This window comes from Lepidochelys olivacea, assembly GCF_965140295.1.
Source record: "Lepidochelys olivacea isolate rLepOli2 genome assembly, chromosome: 21".
In the NCBI taxonomy this organism is placed as follows: Eukaryota; Metazoa; Chordata; order Testudines; family Cheloniidae; genus Lepidochelys; species Lepidochelys olivacea.
The window spans coordinates 14,363,623-14,382,596 of NC_140431.1; the positions used below are offsets into that span (position 1 = coordinate 14,363,623).

At 45.2% G+C, this 18,974-nt stretch overlaps 2 protein-coding genes across 2 annotated transcripts in view; one reads left to right on the forward strand and one right to left on the reverse strand.

Annotated features, from left to right (window-relative positions):
* The window catches only part of LOC311511061 (cryptochrome-1-like), a 34,264-nt gene that overhangs the window by 6,686 nt on the left and 8,604 nt on the right, over nucleotides 1–18,974 (reverse strand). Inside the window, exons 4-10 of the mRNA XM_084611352.1 lie at nucleotides 16,537–16,687; nucleotides 13,220–13,360; nucleotides 11,976–12,146; nucleotides 9,897–10,037; nucleotides 8,929–9,080; nucleotides 7,970–8,067; nucleotides 2,580–2,690 (exon numbers count right to left, since the gene is read on the reverse strand). Coding sequence (XP_084467478.1) covers nucleotides 2,580–2,690; nucleotides 7,970–8,067; nucleotides 8,929–9,080; nucleotides 9,897–10,037; nucleotides 11,976–12,146; nucleotides 13,220–13,360; nucleotides 16,537–16,687 — 965 coding nt within the window. The remainder of the gene's footprint in view (nucleotides 1–2,579; nucleotides 2,691–7,969; nucleotides 8,068–8,928; nucleotides 9,081–9,896; nucleotides 10,038–11,975; nucleotides 12,147–13,219; nucleotides 13,361–16,536; nucleotides 16,688–18,974) is intronic.
* UBE2T (ubiquitin conjugating enzyme E2 T) overlaps nucleotides 1,312–18,974 on the forward strand; it is a 59,165-nt gene continuing 41,502 nt past the window's right edge. The window contains exon 1 of the mRNA XM_084611355.1: nucleotides 1,312–1,503. The gene's annotated coding sequence lies outside the window, so the exon portion shown is untranslated. The remainder of the gene's footprint in view (nucleotides 1,504–18,974) is intronic.

Here is an 18,974-nt window from a genome sequence, read left to right on the forward strand (position 1 = left end):
TGTTCAGCATCTTTCAATAAAGGCTCCTTAGTTTCACTGCAGCCCCTTGAAACACATGACTTTAAAAGCAGTTGTACTTAGCAATTCTATTAGGTTTAACACTAACAACTAACAATAAGACCTTGACATCAATATGACACACACTCAGGAATAGGCACGGGTTCTAGAAAGAGCCCAGTAAGTTATGATTTCAAACAAACTCAGGCTAATATTTGACAGAAGCATTTCATTCTGACATCATCTAGCATTTTTCACAAGATTACAATAAATTTATGCAAGAAATGTAAAATGTGAGCCCTGTATCTTTTTCATTCTATATCCATGTCTATATCGATCTATATCATCCAAAATCCATGACCTTTGGGAAGGAATCTGCTCAGTCATACTCCAGATGTTTCAGTCCACAATTTTTTATGAACGCAAGGTCTCTTTAGAGTGTAATAAGCCAAGGAGTCTAACTAAATCCCATATTAAAAGTACACCATGCTCCTTTGTTCTTCCCAAAACAAAATGGATACTTAATATACCACCTCTGGAAATCTGGATGGTTCTGATTAACCCTTGTGAACACTCAGTTTCTGCGAGCTAACCATTTCATTTTTACATTCCTCAGCAAACGTAACCCTTTCAATGCCTGTGCACATACAGAACTTTCTTCAGTTTCCATTCACTCCCACAAAGTTGTAATCCTTTCAATGACAGCATAAATGAACCCATTCCCCCCAATGCAATTTTTTTGTGCATTTGTGTGACTGTGTATATGTGCAATGGATAGAGAAGAAATGAGAACTCCACATTCCTCATTCTTAAAAGTCATTTTATACAGAGGTGATCATTTGGTCCACTGGTGACCAGATTTGTAGATCAGTATTTACAGTAGGTAATTGGTGGTATGTAATCTATATTGGATGTACAGATGAAGTATACTGACTGGTGAGATTGTAGTTCGGTGTAAGGGGCATATGGGTGGATACATACAGGATTATTTTATGTGTATCACCTGTGTGACAGATATAGCAATTTCCTATAATATCTTTGGGAGATCTTACTATATTAAGTTTATGTATCATTGTGGGCTAGGGATTGTATGTGATTCCATGGGGGATGGTATGCACAGCCTGGACAGGAATTCAGAACAGTGGGAGGTGATTAGGAAAATTCACTCAGGTTGTAAAACCTCTAGAGACATACCACCTGATCAAGAAGCTGCACATACTGGCTCAAACTGGATTTTCTAGAGACCAGCAGACAAAGAAAGGACTTTTGGATAAATAGCCTGAGTTTAAACTGACTCAGGGGCTGTTTTCTGACCTAGCAAATGGACAGGACCATCTTTTCCAAAGGAGGCCCCAGTTCTTCTGGGGAAGGGTTGGAAGGACTTGACCTACTCATGAAGGTTCTTGTTCTGAGCCAAGATGGTTACTAACTTGTGACTGCAGAAAACCCCTTGGTGGGGTTTGAAGGACTGATCACCTGCCAGAGCCCTTGTTGGTGTGATCTCTGGTAAGCTGTTAGCATGGGTGTGACTTCTTTTACTGTTTTTAATGTGTTTTCTCTATAATGCTTTAGCAGAAAGAGCTGTGCTGTAAGTTAACTGTGGATAATTACACTGTTTATAGTCTCTGAGGAGAGAAGTAAAGCAGGCCTGCTTAGGCAGTCTGACTTTGCTGGGGAATTCACAGTGTAGGCTGGGAGCTGTGCAGCCTGGAAATACCCAGGTCAGAAGGAGAGCGGCACGTGTCTCCGCCCAAGAGAGGTATTGGCTGGGGATCCAGAAGCCTAAGAGTGGGTGACCTGGCTGGACCACAGAGTGGGAATACAGGTGCGTTTGCCCCAAACTATGACAATCTATAATTCATTGTGTCCTTCTGAGCAGGTGTGGAAGGGCATTAAGTGCACCTTGCTGAATCGAGTACTGAAAGCACAAAGGTAGGTTTAGAGTACACGGCCAGGTGCAGATTCATAAACCCATTTGCAAATCTCTCTGAAATGTCTTACAAATCGAGAGATGAAGTAAAATCCATAATATTACTATATGCATATTATAATGTTCACATTATTAAAAACAACTGGTACACATCTAGCATTTCAAAGAAAGAGTAACTTATTATAATAATAATTATTAAAACTCTTTCTTAAGATGAGTTAACACCAGCTGGGATTGAACAATACCACTGTGGCTAAGAGCGCGTTTTATTATCAGTAGAGCCCTGCAAATCTGCATATATCCGCCTTATATCTGCAGATATATGCATCTGCGGATGTGGTTGTATTGTTTACCCTCTTTGCAGATTGTGCATTGGATGCAGATCCAAATTTTTGTATCCGTGCAGGGCTCTAACAGTGAGATAGGGTGCTGGTGCCGATATGGATATATATAAAACGTGGAGTGCAGATCATGGTCTGATACAAGCTAATTGTTGCAGCTGCAGATCCACTTTTTTGTATCTGTGCAGAGCTCTAATGATCAGTTATCTGCACAATTCCAATCATACTGAAAGAGCACACTTTAATTCACAGCCACGGCTAGTACTTGTATGGCAATTACACTGAATGTGCAGTCTCTTAGCTTATCTTACCTCTTGTGAGCTGTGCTGTTCCATACTGTTCTTCTCTGACCTGTTTCATGAGCTGCAGATTACGGTCACTGGCTTCCTTGTGGTTTACCATAGGGAGTGGGTAATCTTGACCTGACAGAAAATATCGGCAGCCATTTCTACAAATGTGATTTATTTAAACACTATCTTTTCAAAAGGATTTGCACCAGAAATTAAAGTATTCAGGCCTTTTTATTTTTTACTCTTCAACTGAATACCAAATAGTAAGCCCGGGAAAGCTGGGAATTAAATTCCCCCCTGTACCGAGGGTGTATGCACCACTTCAGTCTGCGTTTTCTGCTAGTCTCTGCATGAGGGAGAGATAATAAGATAACCAGAAATAAGAAGACCTTAGTGGGACCCAAGAGCTTCTGATGCCAAGTGGCAAGGGGGGTTACAGAAATATCCTGATTCTCAGTATGTACATTCTAGTTCACCAATGAATGTTGTGTGAGGTCTTAAATGAAAGCTGGGGTAAAGATGAGGATACTACATAAGGATACTCTATCAGGAGTCTATATATATATATATACTGAAAATATGTTTTAAAGTCTGTATTAAGGCAGAGTTGACAAACAGGTCTTCTGACAGACAAGGGATGTTTATTCACTGGTTTCTCTGTTGAAATGTACATGAAGTATTGTCTCACTCACAATGGGTCTCCCACCACCTGTTTAAGCTGAATGCAGATGAAGGATTATAAGAATTTCAGAAAGGAACTAACAGGTCGAGAAACACAGCAGAGGATTATCTTGAGATACATATCAAGGCTTCACTGGACTTTATCTGGGAAACAAAAAAGACACCTCATTATCCTACATCTAGGAAGTAAATGGGCAGAATGTTTGCATTAGTGAAAATGGGATCACAACTAACTTCCACTGAAATGCTGCCCCCGTGATGTTAGTTTTTTGGGGGGGAGGTAAACATTTTTAGACAGGTTAGCCTGGTAAGTTTAGTCTCTAGAAAGCATGTGATGATTTTGTTTTATACATAACTTTTTGTTTCCATTATCCTTACTCACTATGTCTTGAATCTTGAGTCTTTGGTAATACATGTATCCTTGTTTTCACTATCAGTGTATCTCAGTGCTGTGATATTGAGCCAGGTGCTGATCCTACACTGAATCACACAAGCTGGCTTGTGCACTGTCCCCTTGGGGACAGCAGACCTCGTGATTCTCTGAGTGTTCTGTGGATAAGGGGCAAGACTCTATAGGGGATCGTGTCAAAGGGGCCTGAAGACTGGGAGGCACCTGTTGTTACCTGCAAGGCAAAGTCAGGGCTGGCATTGCCCAGAAGAGCGTGGTTAGCTGGCAAACAGGCTGGTGATGTCAGGGAGCTGACACCCAGTTAAGCTGGAACACATGAGTTATGAGGAGAGGCTGAGGGAACTGGATTGTTTAGTCTGCAGAAGAGAAGAATGAGGGGGGATTTGATAGCTGCTTTCAACTACCTGAGAGGTAGTTCCAGAGAGGATGGTTCTAGACTATTCTCAGTGGTGGAAGATGACAGGACAAGGAGTAATGGTCTCAAGTTGCAGTGGGGGAGGTTTAGGTTGGATATTAGGAAAAACTTTTTCACTAGGAGGGTGGTGAAACACTGGAATGCGTTGCCTAGAGAGGTGGTGGAATCTCCTTCCTTAGAAGTTTTTAAGGTCAGGCTTGACAAAGCCCTGGCTGGGATGATTTAATTGGGGATGGGTCCTGCTTTTGAGCAGGGGGTTGGACTAGATGACCTCCTGAGGTCCCTTCCAACCCTGATATTCTATGATTAAGTCTCCTTTATGCTGGAGGCAGAGGTGTAACAAGGTGACTCATAGTCCTGTGCACCACAAGAACCGTCACACCTAGATCTTAGTTCCCCCCGTGTCTCTGACACATCGGGAAGTCCAGTTCCTCCACTGACTATGGTTGCTTGCTAGTTGTGGTACTTCCTCCCAGGTGATGCCAGCACATTCAATATCCTCCGTCACGGTCTTCTGCAAGCTCTTTCTTGGCTTACTTTGCTTTTTTCTCCTGTGGGTACCTAATTCAATGCTTGCTTAGTACGCCTCCCGTCTTCCATATGGTGTATATGTCCTAACCACCTGAACCTTCTTTATTTGAGGGTATTTTCTAATATGTCCTGTTCTGTCCACACCTTTGCTCTTATATTTGTTATTTTGTCTTTCTATGAAATGTGTAATATCATGCTCAGCCATCTGTAATGGGCAGCCCCCAATCTCTTTTTGTTAGCCACTGTCATTGTCCAATTCTCTACTCCATACAGCAGCACGCTTAGTACAACTGCATGGTATAATCTAATCTTTACTTTGGCATAGAAACCTCTGTTTGACCAGATGTTCATTCTTCCAGAAGTGGTGTTTGCTTTTCCTAGGCTCATATGAATATCTGTATCACAGCCACCTTCAAATGTCATCACACTCCCCAGATAGCAGAACTCTTCTACCTGTTCAATTTATTTTCCATCCACCTACAGCCTTGCATCTGTTGTCCAGCTTACTTCCTTCATAATCTTGGTTTTCTCTGCATCTACTTTCAATCCAACTTTTGCTGCTTCCTGTTCTAACTCTGATGTAAGGGCAAGCATTCTGGTCCACGTCATGCTTAGTAAAGCAATGTCATCGGCAAAGTCAAGGTTGTGTCACTCATCTCTGCTAACCATCTTACACCATCCATAATGCCTTTTGTTGCCTGTTTCATCACCCAGTCTATTGCGAATGGAGTAGTGATAACACACGCTTGTCTAACTCCTGTCACAATACTGAACCACTCACCCAGGGCTATATCCAATCTTACCATGAATCGACTTCATATAAACTCCTTATTATGTGGATCAGCTTTGTCTGGTATCCCATAGCTTCTAGCAATATTCCACAGGGTCTGTCTGTGGTCACCATTGAATGCTCTCATTAAGTCAGTAAAGTTGATCAAGATGGCCTTTTGCCAAGCAGTAGCTTTTTCGATGCTCTATCAAAGACTGAGTATCACTTCACAGAATGATCTCCCTGGATGGAAACCAGCCAAGAAGTTGAGTTAATTAGAATAGTTATTTTAAAATATATTTTGAATTTTTAGCCTGGCAAAACCTGCCTAATGGAAACAGTATTGGTATTTGGGCACCTTTTGGGCAGAGACCATCTTTTTCTTCTGTTTTTGTACAGCGCCTAGCACACTGGCAGAGTTGCAGCCGCTACTTGAATATTGTGTCCAGTTCTGGGGCCCATGCTGCAAGAAGGATGTTGATAAATTGGAGAAGAGTCAACAAAGAGCCATGAGAGAGATTAAAGGATTACTGATTGAGCTTCTGGAGTCTAGGTATTTAGCTTAACAAGAAGAAGAGTATGGGTTGACTTGATTTCAGTCTATTGGTACTTACACAGGGAACAAATATTTAATAATGGACTCCTCAGTCTAGTGGAGAAAGGTCTAACACAATCCGATGGCTGGAAGTTGAAGCTAGACAAATTCAGACTGGAAATAAGGCGTACATTTTAACAGGGAGAGTAATTAACAATTGGAACAAGGGTTGTGGTGGATTCTCCGTCGTTCACAATTTAAAATCAAGATTGGATATTTCTTTGAAAGATCGGCTCTAGGGATTATTTGGGGGGCAGGTCTCTGGCCTGTGCTATGCCGGGGGTCAGACTAGATGATCCCAATGGTCCCTTCTGGCCTTGGAATCTATGAATTGGGGTCCTGATCAATAATTGGGTCTCTAGGTACTACCTCAGTGCAATTACTACTAATTCCCTTACACTCTTTGAAATCCCAGCCAAGATATCGTGCTGCTATTAGGCGCATATATAGAGAGGGACAAATTACAGCTGCTCCAGTGAATGTCTGCTAGGGGTGGGAGAGAGGGTGCAGATTAACCCTTCCCTCTTGCAGCAGGTCCATGTCGGAGGTGTGGGTACTTTAGGCTGCAGACAACTAGGCCACTGGTGCTGCTGGTTGTGCTAGTGGCCCTGGAAGAACTACGTCTGGGCAGGACGTTACTGGGATTAAGATAGGAGCCGTGATCTCTCCATAGGTCTCATGCTGTATTGAATGGCCCCTCTGCTGGAGGAGCAACCAAGAAAGGCCCTTGAGGCAGAAGTGAGATTTGGAAGCTTGATCCTCTGAGTTTCTTTGTTCTCAGCATCAGTTTTAGCATTCTTTGGCCCGGTGGCTTGCTTAGGAAAGCTCCGAGTGTAGCGCCTGGCATTATAGCCACGTCTGTCAATAGGAGAGGGGACACTTAAAATCAGAGAGAGAGAGAGAGTGGACAAGTAACAGCTGTTCCTTGTTGAAATTTGACATAGCTGAACTGTTCAGTGATAGAAATCAGTTATGCTTTTGTCTGTGGCTTTCTTACTCAAGCACTCAGAGAGGATGCTGCTGGCATAACCACAGCAGGCTTGCTTGTCATGTATCTATCTTAGGTACTTATATGGCCCCTGTTTCTATAGTATCTCAGTGCTTCACACTCTGTAACGTATGAATCTGCACAACACCCCTGTGAAGCAGGGAATTCTGTTTTCCCCATTGTTCAGATACAGAATGCACAGAAAGGCTAAATGAGTTCCCTAAGGTCACAGAGGAAACCTGTAGAAGAGCAGGGATTTAAACCCAGGTCTCCCATGTCATAGGCACCTGCCCTAACCACGGGCTACCCTTCCTCTCCCCGGTTCATGCCTCAAATACAGAGACACAGCAAAATCCTGGCTCCATTGAATAGGAGTTTTGCCATTGACTTTCCGGTTTGCAGCCACAATCTCAGCAAGTTTTCACTGTGCAAAAACCATTACAAATCCCCACAACCCTCCAGCCCCATCCCTCTTTATCCCAGTGTGAAGACACCACAGGGTGATGTATAGCGGCATATTGAGAGGCAGGATGGCTTAGTGGTTAGGGTGTTAGCCTGGGACTTGGGAGCAGTAGATTCAGTGCCCAGCTCCACCACAGACCTCCTGGGTGAGCCTGAGTCCTTTGTTTCTCTGGGCCTCAACTCCCCATCTGTAATACAGGGATGACAACACAACTGTACCTCTCAGCAGCAGAGGAGGATACGCTGAACACTGCGAGGCATTCAGATACTATAGCAATGGGGACCATGTGAGTACATCTGACAGACAACAGCCTGAAGGACTGCATTAGGTTTGGCACATGAGACAATATTAAGGCACAGCAGACCCTGAAGGCATATTGCAGTCTGTAATAACGAGTCATCTTTAACTGAGAGTTGAAACAATCGAAAATGTTAGGCTAATCCATTTCAGAATGTAAGGGCCAAATCCTTGCTGAAAATGTTACGTTTTCATCTCTAGCAAATACTTATTTCACACAACCTGTATCAGTAGCAAAATCCTTAACACGGCCTCAGAATTACCTATAATACATCCTGCCTGCTTCTGTGCCTCTTCGGGTGCTGTCCAAGGCTCGTAGATGTACTTGGAAGGAAAATTCATTAGCACGGGGAGGTATTTTCTACAAAAAAAAATATACACACACAATATATATATATATATATATATAAATTCTGTAGGCAAATACTTGAGTATTTCAGTGCAGGGCACACAAGAGTGCTAAGCAACCATGTTGATATTTCGGCATGTCTCTCTCAACTGTATGAGTTTGGAACAGATCTAAATGAATCAGACAGCAGGAGGTGGCAAGGGAAAAAGGAGAATGCATGCTTAGACACAAATATCTAGTTAGCGCCTGATCCTGTTCTTACTGAAGTCTATTGTAAAATTGCCAATTACTTAAACATGAACCTGCTCAATATCTTTATCAGCAATGATGGGAAACTAATGATCTACAGTGTTTTTCATCAGTAACTCTCAAAATGTATTACAAAGATGGTCAGGAGCGGGATCCCCATTTTACAGATGGGGAAACTGAGGCACAGAGCAGGGAAAGTGACTTGCCCAAGGTCACCCAGCGGGTCAGTGGCACAGGCAGGAATAGAACCCAGCTTTCCTGAGTCCCAGTATAGGCTTCTGCTAAAACGCACAAGGACAGGACCAGAAAGCGTGGTAGGGATTGATACACTATTGCACTAGAGAAGAAGGATGGCCCAGTGGTGAGGGCACTGGCCTGGGACTTGGGAGACACACGCTCAATATTCTGTTCTGCCACAGGCTTCCTGTGTGACCTTGGGCAAGTCCCTTAGTCACTCCGTGCCCCATCTGTAAAACATGGATAATAGCTCTGCCTACCCCACTGGACTACAGGATAATGACAGTTAAGACTGCAAGGTACTCAGATACTACAGTAGCAGGGGCCAAATAAGTACCTAGAATAAAAAAAAAAAAAAAAGGGTTGTTACATTGTGTGTCTTCTTACCGGATATATTGCCCTTCTGGATCTGTGCGTTTGCCAAAGCGGACCGGGCAGAAAATGCGTGTGTACTGATGGAAGAAAGCGCTGGCTGACAGCCACATCCAGTTTCCTGCATTGATGCTGTAGTCTGCATCTAACAGCATCTCTTCAAACACCTGTATTTCATGAGAAATTAAAGAGAGAGAAAACAACACATCTTGGGGGCAGGGAACACTTATGTGGCAAGGAAGTAAAGAATGCAGGTCTGTGAAATAAAGGGCAAAGGCTGGTAAAAAGACACTGGAATAGGGTGCTATCCCTTTAAGGGCAGGGGAGGCTGGGAACTATCGGGATATATTACTAGAAGGAAGTCAGCCTGGGCAGGCTATGGTGAAGGAAAGACCTGCAGGCACCTCGGGGATCTAGGAGCTGGTTAGGAGGCATCAGTAGAGACTATGCTCATTTGTGTATATGTATTTGTTTTTCTCTCTTGTGGCTAGTAAGCTGGAATTAGGCTTTTTATACCTGGAGTCAGGATTCAGGAGACCTGGATTCTATTCCTGGATTTGCTACGGGTCTGCTGCGCGACGCTCAGCCCGTCACTTCTCTTTGTGCTTCTATTTCCCCTCCCAATCTTGGTCTGGTTTATTTAGATTATTAGCTCTGCAGGGCAGGAACTGCCTCTTATGATGCATGTATCTGTACAACGTCCAGCACAACAGAGCCCATATCTCAACTGGGGCTTCTGAGCACTACTGTATTAAAAATAATATAATACTTCTAATGTAACCTTACCACAGGTGCACAGTATAATAAAACATTGCCATGGGTGCAGGGGACTGGACTAGAGGACCTTTTGAGGTCCCGTCCAGTCCTACAATTCTATGATTACTCGACAATTCAAATCCTCCAGAAGATTTGCATTTCACAGGGGCTTCTTCAAAGCACCTTTAGGAACAGGCCAATGAACAATGAAAGAAAAGATTGCGAACCTTCATGCCCTCTTCCCAGCTGATCCAGAGGTCTCCTCGAGTCAGGAAGCAGGCAACAGCGTGTCGAGCAAGGTGGTGAATCCAACCTTCCTGATGAAGCTGAGTCATGATAGCATCAATCCACGGAAACCCTGTCTGAGCCTAAAACACACACAGAAGATTTCAGTCCTTCTGCTCAATACACACAGTACTCCATTCCCTCCTTCACCCCCGGAATTGCTTCTTCTCTCTTGCCCTTTCTTTAAACACATAGGCCAGTCACTTTGTCAGAGGATCAGACATTAGGGGCCCAAACTGGAACCCTTGTTCACACTGAAGAGTGACTTTGCCACTGAGGTATGGGATATTCTGGCACAATGGGCTAGGGAGCAAGAATGAGAATGATTTTAGAACAGTGGTTCTCAACCTATTTTGTATTACCTGGGACACAGGTTGAGAACCACAGCGCACCCCTCCGACCCCTCTCCTATGCCCAGCGCCTCCCACCCTCCAGTAGAGTGGGGCCAGGAGTGGAGCCCTGGGTGGGGGGCCGGGCAGCAGGGACCTGGGCCCTGCTGTGCGGGGCTGGGCAGCAGCCCCAACCCTGGATCCCGCTGCGTGGGGCCAGGTGGCAGGGCAGCCAGGTGGCAGCCCAGATCCCAGCCCTATGGGGCCAGCCGGTAGCCCTGACGCTGACCCCAGACCCCTGCAGAGCTGGGTGGCAGCCCCAGACCCTGGACATCCGCTGTGTGGGGCTGGGTGAAAACCCCGGACCCCCGACACACAGGACTGGCTGCCAACCCGCAATCCCACTGCACCGGGCCAGGCAGCCGGGAACCCGGACCCCACTGTGCAGCTCGGCAGCCTTTAATTGGGCCGTGGGTTTAGAACTGCTGCTTTAAAGCCTAGTGGTTAGGGCACTCACCTAGGATGTGGGAAACCCAAGTTCATGTACCTACTCCAATGACTATTTATATACACAAACTGGAACAGCATCAGCAGGCGAGATTGCGAGACCAGTGGCTTGGGCACTCACTTGCGTTGTAGAAGACCCATGCTCAAATCCCTTCTCCACATCAGGGAGAGGGGGGAATTGAACCGGGGTCTCTCACATCCCAGAAGTTATAGGGAGCAGGCCTCCTCCTCCCCAAAAAGTTTTTTGGGCCCAAACTGTTCAGCAAATTTGTTTTGAGTCAACCAAAAACTGCATGTTTCAGCAAATAAACTATTTGTCCAAATTTTTTTCCCCCAGCTCTGTGATTCTCCCCTGGCTAGCAACTTGCATCATCATAGACACCTATGCTAAACAGGTGTCAAGCATTACCAAATCGGAATGACAGAACTTTGTAGAGACAACATAGGATGCAAGGTTGTGAAGGTTAAACCTGTAGCAGTAGGTCATCAGGGCCATAAGAATATGCAAATGATAAAAATATTGATGATGGTTATATGGACACACTGCACTGAGGGGCCTGGAGCAGGCTCTTTGTTTGTGTATGAGAGCTAGGTATTAATAATTATCACTGTGTACCTCTTATACAGGTTAGGCTCCCTGGGTTTTATTTGGTTGGTTGGAAAACTCTCCAAAGAGTCAACAGGAAATAAAAAATACCCAGGGGCCATGACAGGTGAAACATTACTGCAAGATCCTGGGGCAGGAACGCCAACAGAGTCCTTCATTCCCATCTCCTTTAGAGGCAGATATTGAAGACACCGTTAGATCTCCTCCTCCTTCAACCCTTCTGAATTTTCTCATTGGGGTATTACAGATCGTCAGGAGAACAAGCGGGAATAGGACTCAGAGTGCCCTGGCTTACAGCCCTGTGCTCAGGTGTCTAGAAGGTGGATGGGCTATATTAAATTATCTGGTCAATATAAATCTTGATGAAGTCAATCTCTTTCTAAGTATTTAACTCTCTATCGTACTTTGGGATACCTTTTGCATGAAAGATGCTCTATAAAATGTATGTTGTACCCAGTGGCTTGATTTTATTTAAAATGCTATTCACAGTCCTATGGCATACAGTGTGGTGAACTAGAAACAACCAACAAGAGAAATGACTGTATCGGTTCTCCTCAAATGGGAATTCAGCCCTTTACCGTTCTCCACTTGTAGAGTCTCTCTGCATCCTGGTACCAGTTGATCTGAAGGCAGATGGGGTTCCCCGCCATTCTGGTAAAGTTTGGTGTTGCTGATGCCACAGTATAGAAGAATTCTCGCCATAGAAGCTGTCCTTGAAGTGATACAGGTGGCAGAGAGTGGTTCTTTGACTGCAACAAAGACACAGTGCCAGAGCCTCGACCTGTGGAAGTCATCGTAATTCCCTTGACTGCAGCTGAGCTGCAAGAGGTTAACTAGCACATGAGTTGGCCCAGACAGCACAGCTGAAAACGTCGGCGAGTTTTATAGCCTTTCCCTGTTGAATCCAAGGAGCCAAGGTCTGAAACAAAGTTTGCAGCACCGAAACAGAGTGAGCTGGAAACCCCTAAAACTCAACATTTCCTGGCCAGCTGGGATAATTTTCTGCAACACCCTGACCTTCTAGGATAGATTCATACCAGGATTTCTTCCCAAAGCAAAAATAAAACCCCTACGATTCCTTAAAGCAGACACGCACGGACTGGTCTCTAGTTGCTCGGATTCACGCACTGAAGAAGAGTAGCCGTTTTTAAACAGTTCATGAAGAACCCCTGGTTTATGTTAATGAAACAGTGAAGTCTCATTCCCACAAATGGACCCCTGCGCCCATGCAGACTGTGATACAGTCTCCATGTAGGGTGGCATTTTCCAGGCTTGTTCTCAATGGTAATTTCTTCTCAAAGAAATTGTGCAAATTCTGTACATCTGTTTTTGAGTTATGCACTGATGGAAACTGACATGTTTGCATATACAAGATTTAAGATTTGCAAAGGAGGACAAACTTGATGTTGTTTAGCTTGACCTGCAGCCAAAACACACATAGGTCTTGTCGACAGAGAACCTCTGGGACGTCACTCTGGGACGACATCTTTAGCTCAATTTTAGCTGGTTGAGCTACACCCTAGGCTTCTCCTCCTCCCACCAACTCAATCACTTTAAAGCCTGTACTAAAGGACAATTGCTTTGTCTTGGCTACAGTTTTAGCAAGTGTTCGTTAGATGGAGTTTGGTAACACGCGTTACCATCACACCTTGAAATCCTAGTCAGGGCAAGGCTTTAATCTGTTTAAGGATAATATTTCAAACAATATCGAAAGCCACTTTGCACTGTTAATACGACTGTTGCTGAGGAGGAGACTAGTCTGCTCTAGGAAACTGTTACATAACCATTGCGTTGGCTTGATTTGCACACAGCATTTTCTTACCTGAGCATAAATGTTTGATAATCTATAAAAAAACCTCCGAACTGACAAACAGCCCAAGCTGAAATAGGGACTCAGTCCAGTAGTACTTGGAAGCAGAGAATTTGGAATTGTTCTTGGTTTAGTAAAATTTGCTATCCAGCCCTAAAAACAAAAACAAACAAACAAACAAACAAACCAATTTTAGGTAGAACACCACAATTTATGTCCTGTTAATGAAACAGAAAAGAGCTGTGGGCAGGTGGCTTCCCCACTATACTCCAAACACAGGCCACACAAATTGTGCCCCTTCCTGGAGTTGGGCATTATACGTGAAAAGAACTCAAATCAAAATGAAATACAAAATGTAACCCAAGTCTTTTCCTTAGACTTGGATGACCCGGGGTTCCTCCTTGAGGAGAGCTCAGCCCACACTCTAAATCTCCCATGGAAAGCCACTCCCACTTTTCTTATGGCTAGTAGGGAAATTTCCCCACTGCAATAGTGAATCAGCAAAAGCCACTTTCCAGCAGTATCATCACCTGCCTAGAGGATGAGGCTTTAAAGCCTGTTACAAGAACCCATTTGATACCTATAAGACAAGCCTATCTAACCAAACATTGCACTAGAAGGTGACATGTGAGGTCTCTACTGAGAGCCTGTAGCCCACTGGTCATCAGAATCATTTCAAAATGAATGTATTGATAACTGTTTGCAGTTTTGTTGTAGCCATGCTGGTCCCAGGATATTAGAGAGACATGGTGGTTGAGGGAATATCTTTTATTGGACACAAGCTTTCAGGCTCCACAGAGCTCTTCTTCAGATCTAGAAAGGCAATCTGAGTGTCACAGCTAACTGCAAGGCGGGACATATTGTTAAGCATAAGGACTTAACACAAGTTACAAGAGCCTATTCAAGATATAGTGGGAAATTAACATCTCTGCAGGCATAGGACAAAGGAGAGCTAGTGGGTTACAGAGTGTTGTTACGAGACATAAAACCAGTATCTCTACCGAGTCCATGATTTTTAGTGTCTAGCACAGTTAGGAATTTAAGCTCCCAGGCTCATCTTTATGAGTTAAGGCAAGTCACCAGAAGGTGATAAACATGCTTCTGTTAGGCAGGAGGAAAGAGACCCTCATCTCTCTCTGGGAGGTCATGTGTGTATTGTATATGTTCTGCTACACAATGGAGGCCCATCTACAGTCTGAGCTGAATGCTAATCAAGAGACTGTAAAGTCAACAAGAAAGGAGCACATAGGAAGAAACAACTGGGGGGGTGGGAAGGGGAGGGAATCCTGTTTATAAATAAAGACAATGGGTTGTTGGGGGTTTAGAGACATGCTTCCCCCTTTCCCCAAGAAGATGAACTCTCAGTGTGTTCTGTTCTATGAAAGGAGGGTCACAGCCAACCTGGCTGGAAAACAACAAAGGGACTTTGAGTGAGCTAAACTTCGTTGGACAGGAAAGCATCTTGTTAATTTAAGTCTAGGCTCTAGGATATGTGTTATGATCGTATTTTACATGTAACCATTTGTTTCCAATACTTTTACTTGCTACTTCTCAAATCTCTATTTTGGGTTAAATATAGTTTTGCTTGTTCTCACTGTAAACCTGTCTAAGGGCTGTGTGTTAAGGGGAGCTGTGATCTGAGGCATTTTTGGTAAACAGGAGGGTACTGTTCCTTTGGGAGCAGTGAATCTGTGAATACAGTGCGTGTTCAGTGGAAAGGGGGCTGAACCCTCCAGGGAGATGCTCAGAGGGCTCGGGGGTTGGAGTGTGCCTGTCGCTAACCTATAGAGTATAGAGAGACAGCGGGGCTTGCATAGGCCTAGAGAGGAGTGCTTGTGCTGGCTAGTGGAGTTGGAGAGCTGACCCCCGACAGGCATAGACAAGATGTCCTAATGCTAAGGAGAGGTGGTAGCAAGGTGCCTCACAACCCGGGGTACCCCCGGGAAGCGTCATACTTGTGGCTATGGAACTGGCTGCGGACTGTGCTCTAGACTCTAAACTTCCATTTATATATGACCTGGCCCTTAAAGTTGCAAAGCAAACCTTCAAAATATGAACTGAAAACAAACTAAGGCAGAGATGTCTTCCGGGAACAGTAGGATAAGTGGAATAATTCCACAGTCTAGGGTAACTGCTCTAAGAGAGGGGTGAACGATGCCATTTGTTAATTGGGTGTTAACTCTGAAACCTAATTTTGATCATTAATGACATTATCAACTATTTTGCTGATGATTTATTTGAGCAAAAATGGCCAGCTAATGAGCTTTTCCTACCATCCTAAAGAGCCTGGCTGGCTCCTCAAGGACCAAAAACCCCTACTGCCTCCTACCCAGCTACCAACAATCTCCAGTTTTCCCCATGACAACTGCTGCAATGCAATCATGAGTTCTCAACACACAATCCCGTGGCACCTTAAAGTGACAGTCTGGAGGTGGTATGAAATAAGCTGAATTTAATATAACAATAAATAACTCAAGGGAGACCTGGTTGCTTGCACTGTATATTTTCTCATTTCTTTCAGTAACAACACCTCCAGTTTTGAATTTCTCTGAAGCTGCGGCAGAATTTCCTGTTTGTCACACTGCAGTATTACGGAGCCCCGGGGTCATTCTCACGGAACACGGGGCTAGCTTGCAGCAGGCCCCATGAAGCCTTGCTTAGAGTTCATGGCACATGAAGAGCCATACCACCCTGGCTTATAAATGCATCTCCTAAACTGACCTGCATCCAAAGGGAACCGGGATAAAGACACTGCATTCCAGCTGCTGCCCCAGCTCATTCCTCCCAAGCTTCTCTGTGCACCACAATCCAAAGGCAACAACGACATCCGAGGTAGAATGGCCATTGTTAAATCAAGTACCAAAGGCAAAGGAAGCCCCATCTGGAAAACTTAGTTCTCCAAATACATCAACCTTCTGTGTGAGGCCAGAGACCAGGCTGCTTCTACTCTATGGGCCCTCCAAACATCAGGTTCCCCAAAAAAGCTGACAGGTCTTGTCAGAAGAGTATTCTGAATTTATAAGAGGGTCCACTTGGGTGTGACTGTACCAAACTACACATCTTTTCCACTTAGCCTGGTGGGTGGCTTCTGAAATGCCAGGAGGACGTGAGTTGTTTGCTTGGAGACACCTATGCCAATACATACCAGCCCTTCCAGGAGCCAAGAGTTGGGATGAAGCAAGGTGCTTTGGTGCTGAGTGATCCTTTCTGGCCAGCCTCTCCGCCTGCTGGGCTCAGACCCAGCCATCTGCAGCAGGGCTAAGGGCCATAATCACCTGGGTCAGTTTGGAGCTATTAGCCAGCATCCAGAGCAAGAGGAGAAGACTCACCTGATTTTTCAAGTGGTGTTCTAGTCGCTGTAGCCCTTCAGTTTCTCCCCCTCTCCAGGGGGACTGACTCTCTCGGGGGATTTCCAAATCCTCGGGGAGGGGCACCCTGTAATCTTCAGCCAGGCACAGCTCAGGAGGAGGCTTACATCTCCTAATTTAAAAGAGAGGCTTCTTTCAAAGAGAGACCATGACGAAGAGGAGGGAGGAAGAGCACTTCCCATCCGGCGTGCCAAGGAGATCACTCCTGTCTCCTCTTCAGTCATGTGTCATAAATATAAAGGGCAAACTCCTTTAAAATCCCTCCTGGCCAGAGGAAAAATCCTCTCACCTGTAAAGGGTTAAGAAGCTAAAGGTAACCTTGCTGGCACCTGACCAAAATGACCAATGAGGAGACAAGATACTTTCAAAAGCTGGGAGGAGGGAGAGAAACAAAGGGTCTGTGTCTGTCTGTATGCTGCTTTTGCCGGGGATAGACCAGGAATGGAGTCTTAGAATTTAGTAAATAATCTAGCTAGGTATGTGTTAGATTATGATTTCTTTAAATGGCTGAGAAAAGAATTGTGCTGAATAGAATGACTATTCCTGTCTGTGTGTCTTTTTTGTAACTTAAGGTTTTGCCTAGAGGGATTTTCTATGTTTTGAATCTAATTACCCTGTAAGGTATCTACCATCCTGATTTTACAGAGGTGATTTCTTTACTTCTATTAAAAGTCTTCTTGTAAGAAAACTGAATGCTTTTTCATTGTTCTCAGATCCAAGGGTTTGGGTCTGTGGTCACCTATGCAAATTGGTGAGGATTTTTACCAAACCTTCCCCAGGAAGTGGTGTGCAAGGGTTGGGAGGATTTTGGGGGGAAAGACATGTCCAAACTACATTTCCCAGTAAATCCAGTTAGAGTTTGGTGGTGGCAGTGGAGATCCAGGGACAAAGGATAAAATTAATTTGTACCCTGGGGAAGTTTTAAACTAAGATGGTGAAAGTAAGCTTAGGAGGTTTTCATGCAGGTCCCCACATCTGTACCCTAGAGTTCAGAGTGGGGGAGGAACCTTGACATCATGGTACAGGGCAATGCCACCAGAGCAATAAGCAGAGCAAGAGGTGTAATATAGTCAGGAGTCCCCGTCGGCAGCCTCCTTGAAAAACGTTAGCGGGGAGTTGTGATCAGGAGATGGAATGAGCTACTCCTGCAGCCACTAAAAGAGTCAGCAGCAGCATAGTGAAAAGTCGGGGGACATACTTCCCTCACCTCCCATGGCTGTACCTCTGAGCAGACCCTTCCATGATGAATAAGTCCAAACAAGGACACAGGGAGACCCACTGTGGGGTGACACTGGATCTGGGAAAGCCAGGGTGAGCAATAGGATGTGTCTGAGCAGGGGATGTGCTCACCCCAACCTGTAGTGGTGGAAAGGGTGGGGACATGGACAGATCATTGCCACTGGGACCAGAGTGCAGAGAGGCAGTTCTCAGCCCTGTAGGATGCAGACAGAGGGAGACAGGAGGGCAGCGCTCAGGTCTGGGTCCAGCAACTGGCCTGCTGAGCTCCCTGCCGCACAGCCCTTGCATGGCACACCGTTTCACTCCCAGTCTGCTGTGTTGTGGCAGGGAGGGCCAAGGTGCTTTCCTTCCAGCCCCTCCTCCCCAGCTGTCTTCTCCTAGTCTTGGAGACTGGGAGGGAGAGCATCCTCCCCTCCATCCTCAGGCTTGTAGCTTCTTAGGACAGGTTCCAAGCCCCCTGTTCCTGTCTCTCCCACCTCTGGAGATCGGCCTCCCTAGGCTGTAATAGGTTTTATCAGGGGCAGGAGGCAAAGTCGCTCCTTTCAACTGTCCTCCACATCTGTCCCTTGCTAATCCATCAGGAGGTTCCCCTCTGCGCCTGCCCTTAAGGGTGCTCCTGGTCTCCCAGGGCAGTGGCCCCTTGAGCAACCCCACATTTCTGCTGCTGGGGCTGGCCCCAACCCCTGTGATGATGGATGCGCAGCGGAGTGGGGTGTCTCCCTTCAAATAGGAAGGAAAAGAAGAGGGTCAGTCAGGGGCCCTGAGTCATCCAGCACCCACATCAAAAAGAGAGTTAGGTTACAAAAGGCCTTTTTACTCACCCTGAAACATGGGCGCAGCCATGTTTCAATGGCACCTGGAAAGGAACTGGAAGGCAGTGCAGAGCTCAGAGCACTGGTGTAATGTGAGCCCTTCAAGGAACACAGCACTAAGCAAGCATGAGCCTCTTTAGCTTTCATCATGTATTTAAAAAGATAACCAGGAATTAAAACAATAAGGAAAAGTAAACAGAGCGTAAGAGAACCCATAAGTCAGTCTATCTATCCACCTACACAGCTCTCACCACTGTAATCACAGAATCATAGGACTGGAAGGGACCTCGAAAAGTCATCTAGTCCAGTCCCCCGCACTCATGGCAGGACTAAGTGGGAGTCTCACCA